The sequence below is a fragment of the Cebidichthys violaceus genome, unplaced genomic scaffold, assembly GCF_023349555.1.
Source record: "Cebidichthys violaceus isolate CVI_PGR_0920_01 unplaced genomic scaffold, fCebVio1.0.p SCAF_13, whole genome shotgun sequence".
Taxonomy (NCBI): Eukaryota; Metazoa; Chordata; class Actinopteri; order Perciformes; family Stichaeidae; genus Cebidichthys; species Cebidichthys violaceus.
The window spans coordinates 3,028,390-3,050,694 of NW_027176296.1; the positions used below are offsets into that span (position 1 = coordinate 3,028,390).

Below are 22,305 nucleotides of genomic sequence, written 5' to 3' on the forward strand. Positions count from 1 at the left end.
AAATACACAGACCTTTTACTGACACAGTAGCAGTGGTTTCTGCACTTTCTGCTTGACATGTGTAGCTGCCACTGTCCTCGGGTTTGAGATCCTTAATGTGGAGCTGGAGGAGGCAGCCATCTTGCTTCATCTCATACTTCCTGCTGGCTCTCAATGGCAGTTTGTTCTTCCTCCATTGTACAGATACACCAGGTTTGGACAGCTCACAGCACAGGGAGGCTGTACCTCCCTCCTCTACCTTCATGTTCTGCAATTCTTCTTTGAAAAATGGTGGGAGTTCTGTGAAATATAAAATGTTATGGAGTAACATAGTGGGCTGTTTTGTATAACAGAAATTTCATTTCAGACATAATTTTAATTCTAAGACATAAGTTAAGGCTAAAAAAGATGTACACAACAGATTTACACTACTTTGAAATATTGAGTTTCAGCAAGTTCAGATGTGAACAACTAATCATTTGAAAATAGTTTTCCATGATGTAGTGCTTTACTGTAAAATTGACTATGCATATTTCCAAATGCACAGACCTTTCACAGATACAGTAGCAGTGGTTTCTGCACTTTCTGCTTGACATGTGTAGCTGCCGCTGTCCTCAGGTTTGAGATCCTTGATGTGGAGCTGGAGAAGGCAGCCATCCTGCTTCATCTCATACTTCCTGCTGGCTCTCAGTGGCAGCTTGTTCTTCTTCCATTGTACTTGTGCGCCATGCTTAGACAGCTCACAACACAGGGAGGCTGTACCTCCTTCTTTAGCATTCACGTTCTGCAATTCCTCTTTGAAAAATGCTGGGAGCTCTGGGAGAAATAGGAGGACAAGAGAACGATGATGTAAAATGTTTTAATGTAACGGAAGAAACATCAAAGACATGAGCAAGGAAGACCCAAATAAGCAGTTGAAATGACGTTAATGTTTTTGTAGCCAACTTCCATCATAGATTATGATCAGTGGACTTTGCTTCATATCATGATAAATTATTGATTTTCAGAAAGTTCTGATTATCAGAAAATTGTTGAAAAATAACCAGGTTTAGTTTTCTGATTTAATCATGCTAATATTAAATTGCCATTCAAATCCTTTAATGCACCAACCTTTTACTGACACAGTAGCAGTGGTTTCTGCACTTTCTGCTTGACATGTGTAGCTGCCGCTGTCCTCAGGTTTGAGATCCTTGATGTGGAGCTGCAGGAGGCAGCCATCCTGTTTCATCTCGTACTTCCCCCTGGCTCTCAGTGGCAGCCTGTTCTTCTTCCATTGTACTGACATTCCAGCTTTAGACAGCTCACAGCACAGAGAGGCTGTACCTCCCTCTTCAGCCTCCACACTTCTTAATTCTTTCTTGAAGAATGGAGGGAGCTCTGAGAAAAAGTGTTAGGAAGAATAAAATGATACATCTAGGTTAGCGTTTTAGTTTAGTATAATAGTACATGCAGCATTTGAGTTTTAAAGCCAAAGGTTCACTGTTACAAATATGTGGGCTGGACTGCATTCAGTACTGACAACAAAATGCACTGATTAAATTCCATTTGGAAACATTTGTGTGGCAATTGCTATGTTGGAAAATGCGATGAGTTCCAAAAAGTAGTGGGTAACTGACAAATGCATTACTTTTCTATGACTAAGTGTATTTCTGATATCGTAAAAATTTGCAGTACATTGAATCAGAGGAAACAGAGCAATTGTTCACTGCCAAATGCACACACCTTTCACTGACACAGTAGCAGTGGTCTCTGCACTTCCTGCTTGACATGTGTAATTGCCGCTGTCCTCAAGTTTGAGATCCTTGACGTTTAGCTGGAGGAGGCAGCCGTCCTGCCTGATCTCGTACTTTCTGCTGGCTCTCAGTGGCAGCTTGTTCTTCATCCACTGAATCGGCACTCCAAGTTTAGACAGCTCACAGTACAGAGAGGCTGAACCTCCCTCCTCAACTTCCACACTTTGCAGTTCTTCTTGGAAGAATGGTGGGAGCTCTGGGAAATAGGAGAGAAAGACACGTGTGAATTAATAATAATCAACAATCAGCTATCTAAAAGCAACATAATTTCCATTTTTACCTGTGACAGTAAGTTTGGCACTACTCTGCACATCTCCTGTATCACAGGAGTATGAACCAGTATCCAGGGGATCCACATCACGGATAAGCAATAGGTTGACTTTTCCCTCCTTGCGTATCTCATATTTATCACCATTTTGGAGGGGGATGTGGTTGCGCCTCCACTTAACCGGCGAGGTAAAATCCGAGGTTGTGCAGGACAAAGTGGCTGTCTCTCCTTCCATGATCACAACGTCTTTCGGCTTCTCCTCAAATACAACTAGAATTTGAAATCAAATGCAACTTTAGAATGACTCAGGGGAAAGGATTTAGCTGAAATAACAAAGCACTGAATTCTGCAAAATATAAAAATAAAATGCACTCTTTGCCTCATGTTAATGCTCACCTGTGGCCTTAGGAACAACCAGCAGACGTGCAGAGGTCCTCTCCTCCCCAACCACAAATGCCACAATGCCCGTCTCTTCAGGTGTTGTCATGGTGAGGACCAGGCAGTGCTGGCGACCCTGGCACGTCATCTGGTTCATCTCGTTCTTCTGTAGAGGGCTGGAGCCGAGCCACCAGACACCCTCACTCACGTCTGCATGGCTCAGCTCACACACAAACACTGCATCTTCACCCGCGGTCACCGTTATACCTTGCAGCTCTGTGACGATCCGCACGCGCTCTGTGGAGGAAGAGGAAGCTATATGCAGCTGGCTTTTTAGAGATGGAATGGAAAATATTTATAACAACTTAGATGAGAGCAACCAGTTGCTTTTATTCATGGCACATTTATTTTACTGTAAAGGAGTTAGTCAAATATATCAGTATATAAGAGATAAAAGTCTGCTGTAGCATCCACCTACCCCTCACAATCAGCTTGGCAGTGCTCCTCTTGCCTCTGGATATACAGCAGTACTCTCCAGCATCCTCCAGATGAAGTTTCTTGATCTCTAGTGTGTGTGTGGGGCCTTTCTTCTTTAAAATGTATTGTCCCCCTTCTTCCACCACAGTGTTGTCCTTCTTCCAAGTGACAGGGACAGTAGCACTGGAAACTTCACAAGACAGCAGCACAGATTTCCCCTCCATAACCGCTTGGCTCTCCAGTTCCTTTTCAAAGAACACTGATGCTGCCGCTGGTAACAGAAGGAAAGGAAGCATTGTGTTACAAATGCTGAATTTATATCTAAAATAGAAAATACTGACATAATGATCTTCAGCTTCGTTCTCACACTGTTAATGGCTTGTCAAAGCAACAGAAATACAGTGAAATAGCAGTGCTATCACAGAACACAGAGCTGCACTGGCAAAAGATGGATCATCAAAGATAACTCCAGCAACAACAACTATGAAACACAATGAAAGTTTGAAGTGCAAGTATAAATGGCAGCATGTCAAATACCTCTCACGTTGACTTCAGCCGTAGTCTTCTGCTCTCCCAGGACACAGCTGTACTCCCCGACATCCTCGGGCTGGATGTTTTTGATGTTCATCTCAGCTGTCTTCCCCTTCAGTGTCATCTGATATCTTCCCCCATGATGGAGCTGGTCCTCCGCCTTCCACCACTGCACAGGCACCCCGGCCCTGGACAGCTCACAGCGGAGGGACACGTTGCCTCCTTCGGGGGCCTCCTGGTTCTTCAGACCCATTTTAAAGGTGAGAGGGATAGCTGTGGAAAAAGTTCATGTTGTATTGTTATTTGTTTGTTTTTATGTTATCCTGCCTTTGACTTTCATGAGGTCAAAACACTTTACTCTTGAGAGCAGAAAAAATAGCCATTGTTCTACAATGAATAACAAAAGAACGCTTACGTGTAACGGTGATGTTGGCTGTGGTCTTGACGTCACCGTACACACAGCTGTAAAGTCCACTGTCTTCTAGCTGTGCATTTTTGATGGTCAGCTCCATGCTGCTGTTTCGATTTTTAATCTGGTACTTAAAATTATTCTTCAGCAGCTCTTGTCCTATCCTCCACTCCACAGCGAGGCCGGGCTTTGACAGCTCACAGTTCAACGTCACGCTGTTCTCCTCCTCCACCTCCTGGTTCCTTAACTTTGTCTTGAATGTGATGGGAGGAGCTGCAAGGAGAAGAACCAAGGACAGGTTATTTTCTTTGAAAATGTTCAGTTAATTAGTAGCAGTTGCTTGATTGGGAATTTCTTACTCCTAATTTTAAATTGTATAACATCTTTTATTGACTTCTATAATTTTACTTTATTATATTTTAGTCAGTTCTCTCAATTTAATTAAATCTGAGAAAGGCTTGCATATCATGGTTTCGGTGTGGGGTTTCTACTTTACCTTTGACAGTGACCTCAGCAGTTGATTGAGTGTCTTTAGTCTTGCAGGTGTATTTCCCTGCATCACTCTCCTCCATGTTGTTGATGATCAGTTTAGTGAGACGCCCCTCCTGTTTCATCTCATATTTGTATCCAGGTTTGAGGATGACTCTGCCTTTCCTCCAGTCCACTGGAGCTCCAGGTTTGGAGAGCTCACAGCAGAAAACTCCACTGTCCCCTTCCTTCACCTCTAAATTCTCCACCTCTTGTTTAAATGTTACCGGAATTGCTGAGGAAAAACAACATCAACAAATAAGCAAAATTGCAATAGTGCACCCTTACTTTAATTTTCAAAATAATTGTTTCTTGTCAGATTTCTTAATACATCTGCCATGTTTGTTTTCTAGGGAAAAAACGGGTCAGTTTCACTGTGGTTAAGAAACAAATAACCAGCTGAACAGTGTCTTCCCATGGAAAACATACCTCTTACTTTGATGTCAGCTGAAGTCACAACAGTGCCAACAAAACAGCTGTACTCCCCCAAATCTGTGAGAGTCAAATTTCTGATCAGCAGCTCAGCCATCCTGCCCTCCTGTTTCATCTGATATTTGTCTCCCTCCTTCAGAAGCTGAGCATCTTTCCTCCACTCCACTGGGACTCCTGGTTTAGAAAGCTCACAGCGCAGTGTTACGCTGCCCTCCTCAACGGCTTCCTGGTTCTTCAACTTTTGCTTGAAAGTTACCGGGATCGCTGAGGAAAGACCGCGAAAATAGGATGTGCAAATTGCCAAAGCATAATCATGTCTTCTGGGACATAATGTGTATGGTTCTCACCAGTGATGATGACGGTGGCCGTAGTTTTTATGTCATCACAAACACAGCTGTATGTGCCACTGTCCTCAGGCTGGCTTTTTCTGATGATGAGCTCCAAGGTGGAGCCACTCTGCTTCATCTGGTATTTCTCTCCGTTGGTCAGTGCATTGTCTCCCTTCTTCCACTGCACTGGAGTGCCAGGTTTGGAGAGCTCACAGCACAGTGTCACTCCATTGCCTTCCTGCACCTGAATATTCCTCAGTTCTTGAAGGAATTTGATGGGCCGCTCTAGAACAGACAACAGGGGATGAATATCAAAATGATTGGAAACATCTTGTCTCAGTAAGTCAAATCAGCGCAACCATGGCCAGGAAAGCATTAGCGTTGACATCACATTTACTGTATGTCACCTGGTCCCAGTTTAGGTTTTAGTTTCTTTGGAATAAACACAAAAGGAACTGTAACATTGCTAGCCAAAACAAAAACAAGTGAGCTGAAAAAGAAAACGCGAGAAACATCATCAACAGAAATGCAAAGGATATCAAAGACAGAGCTTATAATACAAGACACAGTGTTCTGGCAAGCACAACGGCAAAAATAAGATAGACAAAATAAAAAATACCAGTGAATCTTCTGGACTTTCAGAGAACTTTGTGTTTTATATTAGTTTCCAAAGTTTTTTTGAAGCTGTGCTATAATTGCAAACACATCTATCTTTTATCATATCACCCTACTGTACTGACATATTCCAACTTTCAACCAACCAAATAGTATGCAATGTATTTGTATATGTAACAAGTTGTGAAATCCACTAAAACCAACAATAACTACATTGCTTATGTCATTTTTGTCCATTTTGCATTTAGTTCTGTGTTGTTTTACTCTTTACTGATAGATTCAGTTGTATTTAGCATGTTTATATTTTACCTTTTGACATACTGTATGTATATATGAGCTGTTTGAGTGCACTCAAAAGCACTAAAGCAAAACAATGTAACTTATTGTACAGTAGTGTATGCAGTACTAACCATTCACAATGATCCTAGCTTTTGTACTTTTTTCTCCACATATACAGGTGTAATCTCCAGTGTCATCCAAACTAAGGTCCGCAATCTTCATCTCCACCTGCAGATCCTTCTTCCTCATCTGGTATTTGTCTCCATTTTTCAGCAGCTCTCCTCCTCTCCTCCACTCCACCGAAGGGGCAGGTTTGTTGAGCTCACAGCGCAGAAACATACTGTTGCCCTCCGTCTCCTCCTGGTTGATTAGTGGCATCTTAAAACTTGGTGGTAAATCTGTCAATAAGAGTCAAATCATATTAAAAAAAACTCACATAAAATTGAAAGTCAACTAAAAGGAATAAAAGCAAAAAAAGCACTTCCCACACTTAGAATTAATTCTCAAAAGGAAAATTGTTTTTGCAGCCTTAACAGCTTAAAGCTTTAACAAGAATGAAAATGTAGAGCCAAATAAAGCTTGATGGAGAGCTAATCTCATTCAGACCAAAACAGCTAAAAAGTAAACATGGTAATAGTCATATGATCATGCACAACTCTACTGAATTCAGTAACACATTTCATTTTCTTAAGTGTGACAGGAACATAATCAATATTACATGGAAGTTACATTGTAGCAGTGATGTAAACAACACAGCATGACAATCCGTCATGCTGATAATCAGTTTTTCTACTAAACTATTCATTTCAAACTGTGGAATGAATGATATGGTATGATATTACATATTAAACATGTAATATCACTTACATGAAAAACACTGAAGCTAATACTGATGCTCAAATTTGATATTACATATTAAACATGTAATATCACTTACATGAAAAACACTAAAACTAATACTGATGCTCAAATTTCGTTACAGTTTGGGATGTATGTAATTGCAAACTATTGCTTACACATCCCACATGACGTGAATCCGCATCCCATCTACTGTATCTTTTCACCCAGGTTATGAGTAATGTACAGTACACGCCAAGTAATGTAACATTAAGCTGTAAGCAGGACAAGATATGAAATAATCTCTCCATTGAGTTTGAGTGAATCTACATAATGGAGCTCACACAGTGCTAATACACACTGGATCTATTTAGTTTTTTATTGTACTACATTAGAGCTGACCTCTTTGGCGCCTGCGCTCAGGTGATTCTGTTGAATTGAGAGAATTAAAAAAAAAAAGATTGCAAAAATGTGCTTCATAAAATAATGAATTCAACATATGTGGGGGAGTTTTGACTTGAATTTATCTTACCTTGGACAGTGAGCTCAGCAGTCGATTGGCTGTCTTTAGTCTTGCAGATATATTTGCCAGCATCGTTCTCATCTACGTAGTTGATGAACAGTTTAGTGAAAGGTCCCTCCTGCTTCATCTCATATTTGTCTCCAGGCTTTAGGATCGTCCTGCCTTTCCTCCACTCCACTGGAGCTCCGGGTTTGGAGAGCTCACAGCAGAAAACTCCACTGTCCCCTTCCTTCACCACCAGGCACTGGATCTCTCGTTTGAATGTCACAGGGAGTGCTGTTGTGGGTAAAGTGGTAAAGTAGAAAACCCTGTATTCATTGATTGCATTGATTTGCTACCTGCCGTTTCCTCTTGATCAAATGCTCTTGCCCTCATGCTCTTCCCTCACTCCTAGACTTTGTTCTTGTGTTACAATACAAGCAGCACATTCTTCCATTTTCCTGTTCTACCTCTCCTTAACACCATAAAAAAAAACCACGTTGGTATCATAGGTATGGGTTTTAGGATTTTTCGCTAAACAAACTGAACATAGATTTTCTATTGGGATCTGTAGTTATGTATCACTAAGTCCCTTCAGTAAATAAGAGATCTACTGAGACAGCTGACAGACAGTCATGGACTATCCAAGAGTGGCACCCATAATAACGGCTTTTTAGATATTATCAAAATGGCTTGTTTATAACCATAAAATCATTATTTTAAATGGCCTGCAAATCTAATATGGGCAACAGGTGTGTTCTCATTGGTTTCTGCTTGCTTCAAACTTACATTTCACTTTGACTTCAGCGGTGGTTTTCTGATCTCCTGTGATGCAGCTGTACTTCCCTGCATCTTCTGGTTGGATGTTGAGAATTGTCATCTGAGCTGTCCTTCCTTCTAACTTCATCTCATACTTCCCCCGATATATCTGCTCAGTTATGACCTGAGTGTCTCTCTGCCACTGCACCGGGACTCCCTTCTTTGACAGCTCGCAGCGTAAAGTCACACTGTTCCCTTCTTCAGTCTCCTGGCTCTTCAGATTTACTTTAAATGTGGCAGGAACAGCTATGGAGCCAAACACAGATACTGTACTATACATGTAAACTAGAACACAAGCAAGATCATTAACCCTAAGAGACTCATACACCCATTTTTGTCTTTTTTAGGTGAAGACCTGGGATCTTTAGGGGGGGATAGCAGGTCAACAGTATAATCCACATAGAAGTGATGTACATCATCTGATAGCAGCTCAGCACTGTGTCAAGCTTTTAAGGTCATACATCTGTAATAAACACTGTTTAATTGAGTCTATAAGGGCTGACAACATGATGGCCATTCCCCTGCACTTGTATGTCTTTATTCTAGAAATTGCTCAGAAACCCCCTTATTGTCAATATACCTAGGAAAGCCATACATCCTCTGAATGCTGAAGGTCTCTTGTTGTTGTAAAGTTCCATGAGGCTATGATTATGTTAGAAATCATAACCGGTCAAAAAATGACCTTCCTAAAATGTAATGGCTACTATGGGGACTAGCATCATCACATATGAATACAATTGGGCTCATTAGATCCAGAAGAGTCTTAGCTTTCCACTCATACTCAATGTATGCAATTTCAAGACTGTTTAGTTTAGGAATATTCAAATACACCATTTTTAGAATAGGCACAAATAATACATTTAAAACTACATGCAAAAAACTGCTTGGTTTTTGTTCCAAATTGCATGGGATTAGCATAAATGTCAGTAGGCAATTTTGTAACGCTAAAGTTTAGCCTTACTTTGAAACGTTATTTAGCCTCCTTCCCGGCAAGTTAGCTAGGACTTGATTAGTTGGATGTCTTAAATCATCTAGTTTCATATTCAATATCTTCATTCTAGCTTTAAATCAGAGCCCGCTACAGCCTCTTAAGGACAGTATGTTTTGGCCTAATGTCAGCCGTGATTGCCCGGCAATCCCATTGTTCTGAAGCGATTTACAATTAGGTCAATATACTTCTAAAAAAGGATCAATTAACAATAAACAAAGAAACAAAAAATTATGCTTCCCTTCACTCATCTCACACATTGAACATACCAATGACTTTAACAGTGGCCTTTGTCCTCTGCTCTCTACACACACAGGTGTAGATCCCGCTGTCCTCTGGTTCAGCGTCTCTGATGATCAACTCGAGGGCCGAGCCCCTCTGCTTAATGTGGTACTTCTCTCCGTTCTCCAGCAGATCGCCCCCAAGCCTCCACTCCACTGGGACACCCGCTTTAGAGATCTCACAATCCAGCGTGATGCTGTGTCCTTCCTCCACTTGGAAGTTCTTCAGTTTTTGCTTGAAGGTGACGGGAAGAGCTGACAGGGAAAGATAAAGTTAGGTCATGAAGAAATTAACAATCACAAGAATTTATTAAACAGCAATCTATGTTTGTGTATTATTGTGCTATTTTGCTTGAACATAATTGTGTGCTTTACCTTGATGAAAAGAATGCAAACAAAGTTTAGCATCTTGCTAAATCGTAGCAACTATTATATTTTCTTTTCTTAAATGCTCAGATCAGATTATTTTTACACTTTAACTCTCTTTTTTCTATTTTCTGTTTGCAGACTGTCAAATGGTGTTCAGATGTTCATAACCTATTTTTTTTTTTTAAATCCTTTTGTTTATTGTGATAATCAAAGTTCCCATGTACGTTTTGTAAGTAGCCTACTTGTCGTACAAGGATCATTACTGATCTAATTCTGTCTTTTATTAATATGTCTCCATATAAAAAGTAGAACATAATGAAACTCTTTCAATAACAAAAACCCACCATTAACAGTCAGCGTTGCAGTGGTCTCTATGCTTTCACAGATACATGTGTAGATGTCGCTGTCCTCAGGTGTAACATCAAAGATCCTCAGTTCAATTAGCACTTCTCTCTGCCTCATATTATATTTCTCTCCACTCTTGATGACTTCATTCCCGCTCTTCCTCCACTCCACGGTGGGACCAGACTTTGACAGCTCACAGCGTAGAGTCGCAGTGTTGCCCTCCTCAATCAGCACATTCCTCAGCTTCTGCTTGAAGGCTACTGGGAGAGCTGAGGTGAGTAAAGAGTGACATGAATTAGTTATTGATAATTATCAACATTAATTGTCAAAAATGGATTTAAAACCATTACATCACTAAAAGCTATTAGTCCATTAGTTAATTATGTCTTACCAGTGATTTTGACGGTGGCAGATGTCACCTGATCAGCACACTGACAGCTGTAGACACCACTGTCCTCAGAAACAGGCTTCCAGATCAGAAGCTCCAGGGTGGTCTCCCTTTTCCTTATCTGGTATTTAACTCCATTCTTCAACAGCTCATGTCCCTTACTCCACTCCACTGGAATTCCAGGTTTAGACAGCTCACAGCGCAGTAGGACATTGCTTCCCTCCTCTGCTTGCATGTTCTTTAACTGCTGTATGAATGTGATGGGAATAGCTGGAAAATAATACAGTAAGGAGCAAAGTGAAAATGGTGAAGCTGTGCACAGTATTGATGACAAGGTTTGATGCATGGGGATGCATTACATGAATACAATGGCAGCCAGTCAGCAAAAACATTTGAAAACACAACACACCTTAACACCTTAACCCTCAATAACAGAATATAACATCCTTCTGCGTAATAGAAATATTTAACAATCAAAGTAGTTTCATGATACAGACAGACTCGAAAAGAGAATCAAGCATCCACAATCATAGTGACATTATTGTATTTTATTCTGGATGGTAAAACCTTATTTTAAATAATCTTGTGAACTGGCTCCATTGGCTGCCGTTCATGACAAATGGCCACAGTATAAATCATAGACTGATTTAATGTGCATGCATCAATATTACCGCAGAGCAAAACAGCAAATCTGTGAGAATCAGACACAGAAAATGATGAATTTACTTTCAAATACACTTCTGTGAAAGTGTGCTTTGATGAAACTGTGCACTGTGTAGGTTATTGGTCAAATTAGGTTTGGTAAAATGCACATGAAGGTGAGGAAAAGTTAATGACATACCATGTACTTTGAGGCTCGCTGTAGTGCGGTGATCTCTACACTGACATGTATATTCTCCTGAGTCGTGAGGCTTCAGGGCTTTTATGGTCAGAGAATTGATTGTCTTCCTCTGTTTCATCAGGTACTTGTCTCCAGACCTGATACTTTCAAAACCTCTCCTCCAGTGGAACTGGACCCCAGGCAGGGAGTATTCACAGGTCAGGGTCACGGTCTCCCCCTCTTTGGCCTCCACAGACTTTAAAGACTGGGTGAACTCTGCTGGGATGGCTAAAAAAAACAACAACAAACAGGAAAAATAGAAGGACACTAAATGTTATGATATTACAAATACTATCTGTATAACCCATTATAATCAGTCACATCCCTCTGGCATTTAATATTGGGCAATAGTAAGCAATACCAGTCCTGTAATAACAGGTCAATAAAATTCTTTTCATACCTTTGACAGTTACAACGGCCCTAGTTGTAACAGATCCAGCACTGCACTCGTACACTCCGGCATCGTTGTTACAGACCTCCCGAATTGTCAGCCTTGCCTCACAGCCAGAACGACTGGCAAAATACCTTGAGGAGTTCCACATCAGGCAGCCATCTTTGTACCACAGGATGTGACATGGCTTGGAGGCCAAACAAGACAAAACCAAACCACCTCCTTCAAAAGCCTCACAGTCCTCCAGTGCTTTAATAATCGTGGGACGCCTCTCTGGTAACATGAGGAAATGAACCCAAAATAAGGAATGTTCAGTGAAAATGCACACTAAAACATTCTGGCAGATTAAAAACTCACCTCTAACCAACAGTGAGGCATACGATCTTTTGTCCCCTGCTGCAAACGAGATAGTGCCGGTGTCTTTGCGAGCAAGCTGTCTAAATGTGAGGGTGTGGTAGCCTCCGGGCACCAGCTGGATCTCATTGAGCTCATTAGTGTACAGCAGAGTCTCGTCTAGATACCACTTGACCCCGATGTAGTCACTGGGACATATTCGACACCTGAATGTGACCGTGTCGCCTTCTAGACACTCAACATCCTCTAATTCATCCAGGATCAACACCTTCTCACCTGAGAGAAACACATAACAGATCGAAAAGTTTAAATTCCGATAAACATCATATATGGTAGGCATTAGTAGTTCACTGAGCATTACACTTAAAGGTGCAAGATACGAGATTGGGAGCATTTCGATTGTCTCTCGCTGACTCAACGTGGCAAATGCAAACCGGCAGCTTACAGGGCAGCTTAGGATGCTAACAGTGCTAACAGCGTTAACAGTGCAAACAATGACGAAAGTGCCGACAAAGCTGAAAGTGTTTACCTGAGGAGAAACCGGAGGATGGGTGCTACGCTTCCATTTATCAACAGTATGAGAGCAGTGCAGAGCGGTGGCCATGAGCTATAGCCAGTGGGCAGGTTCACATGCATGAACATGCACTAAAAGTACGCAAGGCCAGCCTGGCTATGTCAACAAAGCACGGGGAGGTTTAGATAACAACACACACAGAGGGAGAGCATCTTCATTCTCTCAACTATATCTGTTCATAGCAAATAGTTCTTTGCTGCCATATCAGAATTTTAAATACAGCTCCTTTAATAACAATACAATTTATTTTTAAGGGTCATTTTAGCTTAACATTTAAAACCACAGTAAAGATATACTTTTTAGTTGACATACAGTATTCGTCCTGATGAGGCCCACATACAGTACCTTTAGCCCAACTATCGTGACCCTGAACCACAGTGATGCAATGCCCAGTGTTCCCTTTACTATGTTCTCACCGTGCACAATCAGCTGGGCCCGGCTCTGCATGGTACCGACATCACACGTGTAAATATCTGTGTCTGATTTGTCCAGACAGGTGATGGTCAGGGACAGCACCACACCCTTCTGCTTGATGACATACTTCCTACCAGACCTCAGCTCCACCATGCCCTTCAGCCAGGTCACCCGCTTGGCTGGCCGCCTGGTCTCACACTCAAGGGTCACTTTACCCTTTTCCTCTGCTCGCGTGTCCCTTAACTCGATTGCAAATGTGTGCTGGAGTTCTGAAAGGAATAATGAAGAATGAAAAGTGAGTCTAACTTCAAATTTACTACACCAGTCACCGATCCACATTGCTAGTATTGCACGACACTACAGTTAAGAACACTACATTATATTGATAATAATCATCATCAACATTTATTTTTAAAAGCCCTCACCTACCTCTGATATCCAGCTTGGCACGCGAGGCAATGCCATCAGCCTCACAGCAGTACTCTCCAGAGTCTCTGATGGTGGTATTCTTGATGACCAATCGCGCCAGGTTCTTCTCCACACTCATCTCATACTTGGGGCTCTGTCTGATCAAGTGGCCATTTTTCAGCCAACGGATGGTGACTTCTGGTTTGGTGATCTCACAGCTCAGCTCTGCGTCCTCGCCCGGGACCGCCTTGACATTCAGTAGCTCCCTGAAGATGTGCACTGGCTTCTCTAAAGGAGACATATTTCAAAATACAACACAGAGACAAGTTACCCCCACATAAACAAACACAGATCAAATATTGTGGATCATTTTGTCTGAGACAACCAGGTTTATACCTTTAACAAAGAGCATGGTCCTACAGCTTAGGTCATTAATTGTGAAGACCACGTCTCCAGCGTCGGTCAGCATAGCATCTCTGATGGTCATCTTATAGTTACGGCCATTGTTGATAACCTGAATATGGCTGTTGGTGACCACCACCTGGCCATTGATGATCCAGGAAGGCTCATCATCAACGTCATGAGAGAGGTGACAATCAAAAGTGCAGCTTTCGCCTTCCAGAACAGATGTTGTCTTCATACGTTGCACGATAGTGATGTGTAAGTCTGTAGGCAAATATAATAACAAAACAGCCTTATTACAGTAAATATATTGTTACAGAGGGCCAATACAGAGAGAGAAACATTTACTGTAACACCACAGAAAGTCATTGAACATCGTTAGTGTATTCAAAAATACAACATAGTTTCCTCTATCATTCTATCAATCATTTAGTGGCACTGCTGAGACAGAGAGCTCTATTTGACCACAACATTTGATTTTCAAGTTGTAGACCTTTTCCCAAATAACCAACAACATTTTAGCACTACTCACCATGTACAGTAACTTTGGCCTTTGTTTGGCTGGTGCCCAGGTCACAGGTGTACTGTCCAGCGTCATCCTTGCTCAGGGAATGGACGATCAGTGCCATGGACTTCCCAAACTGGAGTAACTCGTGTTTATCATCAGCGGTCAGGACCATACCATCCTTCCTCCACACAGGGGTCACCGTCTCCTTGGAAATTTCACACTGCAGGCAGACTTCCCCTTGCTCTTCTCCTACTGCGTCCTCCAGAGACCTCAGGAACACTGCCGGGCGCTCTGGAGCCAAGATCATCATACGTAAGTGTGCAGGTTTCTCAGAAATCAATAAATGGAAATGCAAGAAAATCCTAATCATACAGTTCAGTTATTCTCCAAGCTGACCTTTGACATTTAAAGTGGTAGTCTCAGAGAGAAGTCCTGTTTTGAAGGTGACGCTGCTCTGCTGTGGCCGCAGCTTTTTGAATGTGAGACTGTGCATCGTGCCCATGTGCTGGATCCTGTAGATGGCGTTGCAATAGAGGCGAACATTGTTGAGGAGCCACTCCACATTGGCGACCACATAGTTGAGCTCACATGAAAATGTGGCAATGCCATCCTCCTCAACTTCCTTTGGCTCAAGGTGTTTAACCAATTTCAGCATTCGCACTACAATAAAAGGGGGACATAAATTATCATCTGAAAATAATTAATATCCAATACAGGAATTGTTATTACTCCACCTCAATTTCCCCCAAACCATGTTTAGCCTACCTTCTACCTTAACATGAGCTGTGCTCTGTGAACCCCCAGCCATGCAGCGGTACTGCCCTGCATCCATCCCTGTCAAGCCATGAATGGTCAGCTGTGCTCGTTTCCCTTCTCTTTTCATGCTGTACTTGTTCGAGGTCTTCAGAGACGTACGGCCTTTAAACCACCGCACCACCCTGGGAGAGGGGGCAAACGCACAGCTCAGAGTCACAGAGCTGTTCTCCTTCGCCTGTACATCGTCCAAGTGGCGGGCAACCTGAAGAGGTCGCTCTAGAGGGGAGAGATGTAAAGCCACTTAATGAAACACTCCGGGAAAATCATGAATTCATTCACTTTACCCAATTGGACCTTTTCAGGACCATGCAGAGGATATAGGTCTCCTTAGGATACATAAGGAATAAAGCAGGATACAACTCCAGAAAGCCAGTCCTTTGCAAGGCTAACACAGAGAGCACACACAGTTCAGAGCTGAGAGAGAGAGAGAGAGAGAGAGAGAGAGAGAGAGAGAGAGAGCTTTGAACTTTTCAAAGTTTTAGAAGTGCTAATACTAAACTAAAAAATGAGAGATTTCACCGGGCTATTTTTTAGCTCTGTCCCCCCAATATAATAATAATAACTTAAACCGCTCTAGAGGGAATACAGATTGCTCCGAGCCACACCAGGTGAGGAAGCTTTTGTTAAATAACGTTAACATAAAGTGTGGTTCTTATTGACTTTTACATTGTTCCTGTACAATAATAACATTACAATAATCCTAAAATTTAGCCAACCCACCTTTGACAGTAAGCTGAGCAGTGGAACGGCTCTTTCCAGCTACAAAGATCATGGGCCCAGACATGGAGCTGTCTGTGGAGGTGAGACAGAGGCTGTGGAGGGTGCCCTCCCTGTTGATGTTCACTGCTGCACAAGGCTCCAGCACCTCACCATTCAGGGTCCACCGGGGAGGCCTCCCTGATTTCAAGCTGGTCTCCACCTGGAACTGGGCTGGCTCTGGCTCCATCACCTCCACTGAGCTCATCCCTCGCACTATTCTGATAGCCTGCTCTGCATGTACAACCATAATACACATTAACCAGTGCTGACCCAACTCCTGAATAACAGTTAAAAAAAAACCTCTGGATTGCATAGTTGGCACATTAGAAACATGCACATAGGCATTACTCATAATGAAAGTATTGTGGGTACATGAATGTAAAACATACTGTAGACCATAAACCATGTTTTGTTTAATTTGATTCCTGTGATAGCAGCCTTCTCACCCTCCACCAGAAGCTGACAAGAGGTGTTGTCATCTCCTGCATCACAAGTGTAGGTGTCCTCATCTGAAGAGCAGATGTCATCGATGGTCAGCTGCCTGTAGACATCTTGGCTGATCAGTTGGTACTTCTTACTGGGCTGGAGCTCCTTTCTCTTCTTGTACCACCTGACCTGAGCATTAGGCCGTGACACCTGGCACTCCAGCAGACCCCGGTGGCGATACATAGCTATCTTGACCCTTAGAGGACGCACTATTTGGACTGGGAGCTCTGAAGAAGGGAGGCACAGGCTATAAACCTTCAATCATTTTCTCCATAAACCCATTTTAAAACGTGTCTGGCGGCTCACCTTTCACTGTGAGAGTTGCGTAGGATGAGACACGCTCTGCAGTGAATCTGATCTCTCCAGCATGCTCTGGCCTGACTGACTTGAAGAACAGGGTGTGAGTTTTACCTGCAGTCAGATCAAAGCAAAATGTTTTGTTATTATTATGAATTGTGCTTAACAAGGTGATATAGTTTATTTTTTATATATTTACACCGGGGAACAATTACTGACCATTCAGACACAGCTTCTTAGTAAAGCTGAGTGCAAGGCCTGGGAGTTTTTTTACTCTTTAGGCTTATTAGTTTCTGTAAAACCCATTGTTGGTCTCTCACCCTGTTGTCTGATCTTGATATTGTCTCCAGGTCGAATCCGGCTGTCATCTCTGTACCACCGACCATCCAAATCCACCTGGTTGACCTCACACAGGAAGTTCACGGGTTGACGCTCCATCGTGTCAACATCCTCCAGGTCCTTCACTATGTGGATGTCCCTAGCTGGCAGAAGATAACCAAACCATGACTAAATGCTGTGTGCAACCAAACAGAACTTTATAAAAGCTGCTTGTATAGATTTTTAGTAGCCCTGTAATGACTTTTAGACAAGTATTTTTAATTTAGCTTGTTCATTCATGAAGGTGATGGAAAAAAGTCATAAGTGTTGAAACAAGACTAAGAGTCTACAACTCTGTTAGTGGCCCTGTGACACTGTACTAATAGCAGGCACAGCAATGCCTTGAGTCAAATGCTTACATCAGCATGCAAACATGCTCACAATGATAATGCAAAAATGTTGATGTATAGCAGACATAATGTTTACTGTGTTCACCATCTTAGTTTAGCAGATCAGCACGTTAACATTTGTTAATTAGCACTAAACAAAGTACAATTCAGGCTGAGGGGAATGTCATTACCTGCAGGACCATAAACCAATGTATTGGACTAATTTAAACTTTGATCTGATGATGGTATTAAGTGGGAGGTCAGGGGATCAGATTTATTACAATTCATCCTCTGGGGGCCATGAATGCCTGTACTAAATCTCATAGTAATTTGTCCAACAGTTGTTGAAATTTAACAAGACATATTATAATAAGACATAACCATCTCTAGAGCCCTGAAACTAACATGGCTAACAAATGTTCCCGATTGGATGAACTAAGATTCTTCAACGGCCCCTCTCTCTTTCTGACATATAACCTCTTATTATTTCTTACTTACTAGTTCATAATTTTATACATTAGCCTATTATCTGATGTAATAAGACAAGAGTGCAGTCATATTTGAATTACTTTGTCCCATCATATGAATGTTCAGGCCGTGGTCAGGTCTTCTCTTGGTCACATGGACACAATAGAATACTGTGGCTGTGGTAGTGGCACAGTCTACATAACCACCTTACCTGTGACACTGAGTCTGCCTGAGGTCTGAATGCCGTTGGCCTGAAAAGAGAACAGGCCTGCGTCTCCTAAAGCCACCCTGTTCAGTAGGAGGGAGTGTTTCTTCCCATGCGTGCTGATGCGACAGTTGGGCTTGGACTTAAGCGGCATCCCATCTCTGGTCCACAGACCCTCGATATAGGCCAAGTTGAGGGTTACTTCAAAGGAGCAAACCTCACATTCTGACACCTCTACATCCTCCAAGCCCTTCACCACCAGCAGACGGTTCTCTGGCACATAAACACACATGCAGCATTAGAAATTCAAAAGCTCATTTGCTACTACACCGAAATTGATGTGTGAGAAGAAAACGTACTTGCAGCAGCTACTATTCCTCCAGGTATATTGTCTCCCATGCCTCCTGCTCTTCTCTCAGTATGATTGGAGAATCTTGCTTGCTTTTTACCACAGTTATCACAGAAGGGCTACAACTATAATGGTGATGATGAAAAATATATATCAGGTAACGGTCTGGCTTAGAAGAATACTAATAATCAGTTTAATTTTTATAAAGGACCAAACACCATCTCATTCACGCCTCATTCACATTTGCTGCCATGCAGCTTCTTTCAGGTAATGGACAAAACTTAATTTTACATGCCAAACAAATTATATTCAGGCTAATAATTTCATAAACCATCATAGCATGGCAACATTGACCTATCAAAATGGAAACACATGGCGTCACTCTGATATGGTTGATCTCTGGTGCGATGGCATGCCAGTCCTCGGTTAAGAAGAGCAGAGTAATCTCTGTCACCTCGCTTGGCTGAGCTCAGCACCACAAATATAGACTCAGCTGTGATCAGGCTGCATGCACTGAACTGAGAACAAGGAGAAGCTTTAAAAAACAAACGAGAGGCCAAATGAGAACTGCCCATCAATAACTGATTAATATGATATGTGAGATCATGACACACTTTTCAGACGCTGCCTCCTCCCACTATCATTATGAGGTTTTCTAAGTATTCCAAGAGGGGGGCCATTCTTTCTCATTAACTAACAGCTAAAATGGCATTTCATAATGCGTCACACAATGACACTGAATCTACCAACCATTATCTAGAGACCAACCTCTAGAGGCCTGATCAGTTATGATATCCAGTGAGCTCTTCTCCATGGTGGCATGTAAGATTAATAAATACCATAGAAATACAAAAACATCTTTGAAATTAGTTGAGCAAACTTAAAACAACCAAGAGTTAAAGATTTTGACCTCTCATTAAAGTATGCAAACAAAGAAATAATAACAAAAAAATATATATACATATATATCACCTGCAGCAATGCACCTACCATAAACTTAAACGGGTTTTCTAGAGAGAATAAATCCTTGCGTGGCCTCTTGTTGCACCGATGACAAAAAAACAAAAGACCTTCACCTGAAAAACACGAAGAAAAACTTCCACCATGGCAACGGCTTGGTCCGAGTCTTGTCTTGTTTCACACAAAGCCTTTAAGATTAACAACAAACGTTTAGCCAAAGGAGAGCATGCCCAGGTTTGCGAGCTGCGTCCCTGTCCCCAAAGCAGACAGCCTATAGCGCTTTCTCTTTTTTTCTTGCGTTGATGGAGCATAGTGCTGAACAGCTGACACATCTCTCCCCACATACTAACTTCCAAAATAGCCTTCTGTGAGTACGAGGGCAAAGATAGCTTTGGCTTCAATGGTGGGAGGCAACTTGTGTCCAGCATCAATGGAACTATCAAAAACAATCAAAATGTATACAATAGGCTTGGTGTGTTTGATGGTTTTCTAGTGTGCATGAGTGAGTGACAGACAAGCTTAGTACAAATGACTTGAAAGCATCTCAGTACAGAAGTTAAGCTACCTTCATGTAGCTCCGGGATGTAAGTGAGTGTCTACATAATGTGTACTGTCTGTTGTTTTACATACAATCAAATTCACCACCAGGTTGCTTGAACTTAGATCTCTCTTCCACTTAAACAACTGGTCCAAGACAGAAGTAGAGCGTTCTGTACATTATAAGGCAGATTTAGATTAATCACATGCTCTTCACCATACTGACCCATATCCAGTACCGTAACAGAAACACGTGAGGCCCCCCCGCAGAATAACCCTGAGAGCCCCCCCCAATATAGGCAAGATATCAAAACTCAAGCTTTTCTTTTGAGGGAAATTTATTCAGACAGCCAGCAAAGAACCTGTTGCTAACATTAGTCCACAGCAAGGCTGTCAAAGTGTAACGTTAGCTACTGGTAATGTTAGCTATAGCAAACAGTACAATACCTGTCTCTTCTGGCAGATTAGTGCATCCTTTACCGGCCGGTTGAAAAATACTTGTTATTTTTGGAAGTTTGGCATTCAATTCGGCAATTTTCTGTTTTGAATGCCGCTTTTGAATATGTGTTTAATTTTCTCCTCAGGAAAAATCAGTGCTAAAGTTACTGAGTGAATCAGTGCTAATGTTAGCTACCTATTTGCCGCGGGCGTGCCGGTCTGTGACCTTCTGACCTATGTCGTCACGTCACTAACCTAGCTAACAAAGAATGCACAATTAAATATATTTTTCTTTATTTTTATATCAACTCTGGAAACACAGACAAGACAATAAAACCATAGTGTGCATCCCCCCCCGCGAGGCCCGGTGCGGGGGTAATCTCTACGGGTCTGCCCATATCTTTCAGTGTCTTAAACCTCAGGTCAGTCCATGGATCCCCACAGGGGGTTTCCCCCACTGCTGCAGTTAAAAGGTCACAAAAGATTAAACAATATATATAAAGACACATGTATTGGCACCCCTGTGTGATGTCATTTACTGACATCAGAGTAAGTGACAAGGTGGTTTGCAAACCATGATTGCAGAGCTCTGGATTCTAAAAATACACATAAAACATTCAAAGTGACACAGCAGCCATGCAATGATATTTACTCCTCTAGCTCCTCCATCTCCATCTTGGGCTGAGGGGTTTGTTTGCATTAAAACAACAAGGTTTCATTTTGTGGGATTCCCTCATTCAGACAGCCAGACAGAACAAAGCGAGCACTAGCCAGCACTGTGCTGCCTCACTTTGACAGACAGCTCCATGTGCCACTGAGCACTTCTAAGTCCAGTGAAACTCGACAGGATAATCTCTTGACGCACAAAAAACAACTTGTCGTCACTAGGAGGGAAACGGCCGCCCGTTTTGCAGGTCTCCAGCAGGCCATTCTATACAAAGCTTTTAACAGCTTTCTTGGACATTTGAGTGGGAAAGGATGAGGAGTAAATACTTATAGACTTTTGACTTATGAATCCCCAACAAAACATATATTGGATTACAAATCGCTGCATTTCATGGCTTTCAATGCTAATTTTGAAACAGGACGTCAGATCAGATCTAAGAAAAGGCCCCAAATCATGTCACAGTGAAAACAGCCAATGGATCAACTTGATATCGTGAAATGTGGGCCTTCTGCAACATCAGTAGGATGCTGCACATAGGCTAAAAATAGAGTGACGTTAAGGGGACCATGGCAATGTGAGGATGTGTTGAGTGAATTTAGAACTCGACAAAACAGCTGAACACTCCACCTAAGCCTCTGGACCCCTGCTTGAAACCCCCCTCCCTCCCTCCTGCTGGTCACATATCCTCTGGTTCAGACTCTCTACACCTGACAGCCGTCATGGTAAAGGAATATAGAAAGGTTCAATACATACATTTGATCACAAATGTGTCAACAGATGACATCTGATCATGAGCCCAGACTAGATGACCCAGATGCTGTGTGTAACACCATGGTGTTAGTGTTATTTCTGTAAACCACATTCCAAATGTAGTGTTATATGTAACCTTATAACCATGTGCCATATGGCCAGGTAGCCATAGAGCAGAACAACAAGATGCCCTTGACAGTCTTGGTATGTCTAACTACAGTGTGGCCTTGAGTATGATAGTCATAGGAGTCTGTCCACCCGAGCCAGGCTGAATTTATTTCTGTTCATATTTAAATAGCTTGTAGTTTGGTTGGCTGAATATAAGCGTTTGTGATTGGTGATGTTATTGAGGTAAATATCTAAACTCAGTTTAAGGATAAACTCCAGA

At 42.1% G+C, this 22,305-nt stretch overlaps 1 protein-coding gene across 1 annotated transcript in view; it reads right to left on the reverse strand.

Moving 5' to 3' along the window:
* Nucleotides 1-19,810, reverse strand: part of obscna (obscurin, cytoskeletal calmodulin and titin-interacting RhoGEF a) — a 45,982-nt gene extending 26,172 nt beyond the window's left edge. The window contains exons 1-34 of the mRNA XM_068707378.1: nt 19,556-19,810; nt 18,576-18,690; nt 18,223-18,489; nt 17,157-17,318; nt 16,846-16,950; nt 16,500-16,766; nt 16,015-16,284; nt 15,244-15,510; nt 14,875-15,138; nt 14,503-14,769; nt 13,965-14,234; nt 13,590-13,856; nt 13,163-13,429; nt 12,176-12,448; nt 11,828-12,091; nt 11,389-11,655; nt 10,551-10,817; nt 10,159-10,428; nt 9,434-9,700; nt 8,147-8,422; nt 7,388-7,654; nt 6,150-6,416; nt 5,143-5,409; nt 4,793-5,059; nt 4,332-4,598; nt 3,842-4,108; nt 3,433-3,699; nt 2,897-3,166; nt 2,437-2,733; nt 2,053-2,310; nt 1,702-1,968; nt 1,090-1,356; nt 529-795; nt 13-279 (exon numbers count right to left, since the gene is read on the reverse strand). Of these exons, the coding sequence (XP_068563479.1) occupies nt 13-279; nt 529-795; nt 1,090-1,356; nt 1,702-1,968; nt 2,053-2,310; nt 2,437-2,733; nt 2,897-3,166; nt 3,433-3,699; nt 3,842-4,108; nt 4,332-4,598; nt 4,793-5,059; nt 5,143-5,409; nt 6,150-6,416; nt 7,388-7,654; nt 8,147-8,422; nt 9,434-9,700; nt 10,159-10,428; nt 10,551-10,817; nt 11,389-11,655; nt 11,828-12,091; nt 12,176-12,448; nt 13,163-13,429; nt 13,590-13,856; nt 13,965-14,234; nt 14,503-14,769; nt 14,875-15,138; nt 15,244-15,510; nt 16,015-16,284; nt 16,500-16,766; nt 16,846-16,950; nt 17,157-17,318; nt 18,223-18,489; nt 18,576-18,615 (8,359 nt within the window). The 5' untranslated portion in view covers nt 18,616-18,690; nt 19,556-19,810. The remainder of the gene's footprint in view (nt 1-12; nt 280-528; nt 796-1,089; nt 1,357-1,701; nt 1,969-2,052; nt 2,311-2,436; nt 2,734-2,896; nt 3,167-3,432; nt 3,700-3,841; nt 4,109-4,331; nt 4,599-4,792; nt 5,060-5,142; nt 5,410-6,149; nt 6,417-7,387; nt 7,655-8,146; nt 8,423-9,433; nt 9,701-10,158; nt 10,429-10,550; nt 10,818-11,388; nt 11,656-11,827; nt 12,092-12,175; nt 12,449-13,162; nt 13,430-13,589; nt 13,857-13,964; nt 14,235-14,502; nt 14,770-14,874; nt 15,139-15,243; nt 15,511-16,014; nt 16,285-16,499; nt 16,767-16,845; nt 16,951-17,156; nt 17,319-18,222; nt 18,490-18,575; nt 18,691-19,555) is intronic.
* Between the last annotated feature and the right edge of the window lie 2,495 nt (nt 19,811-22,305).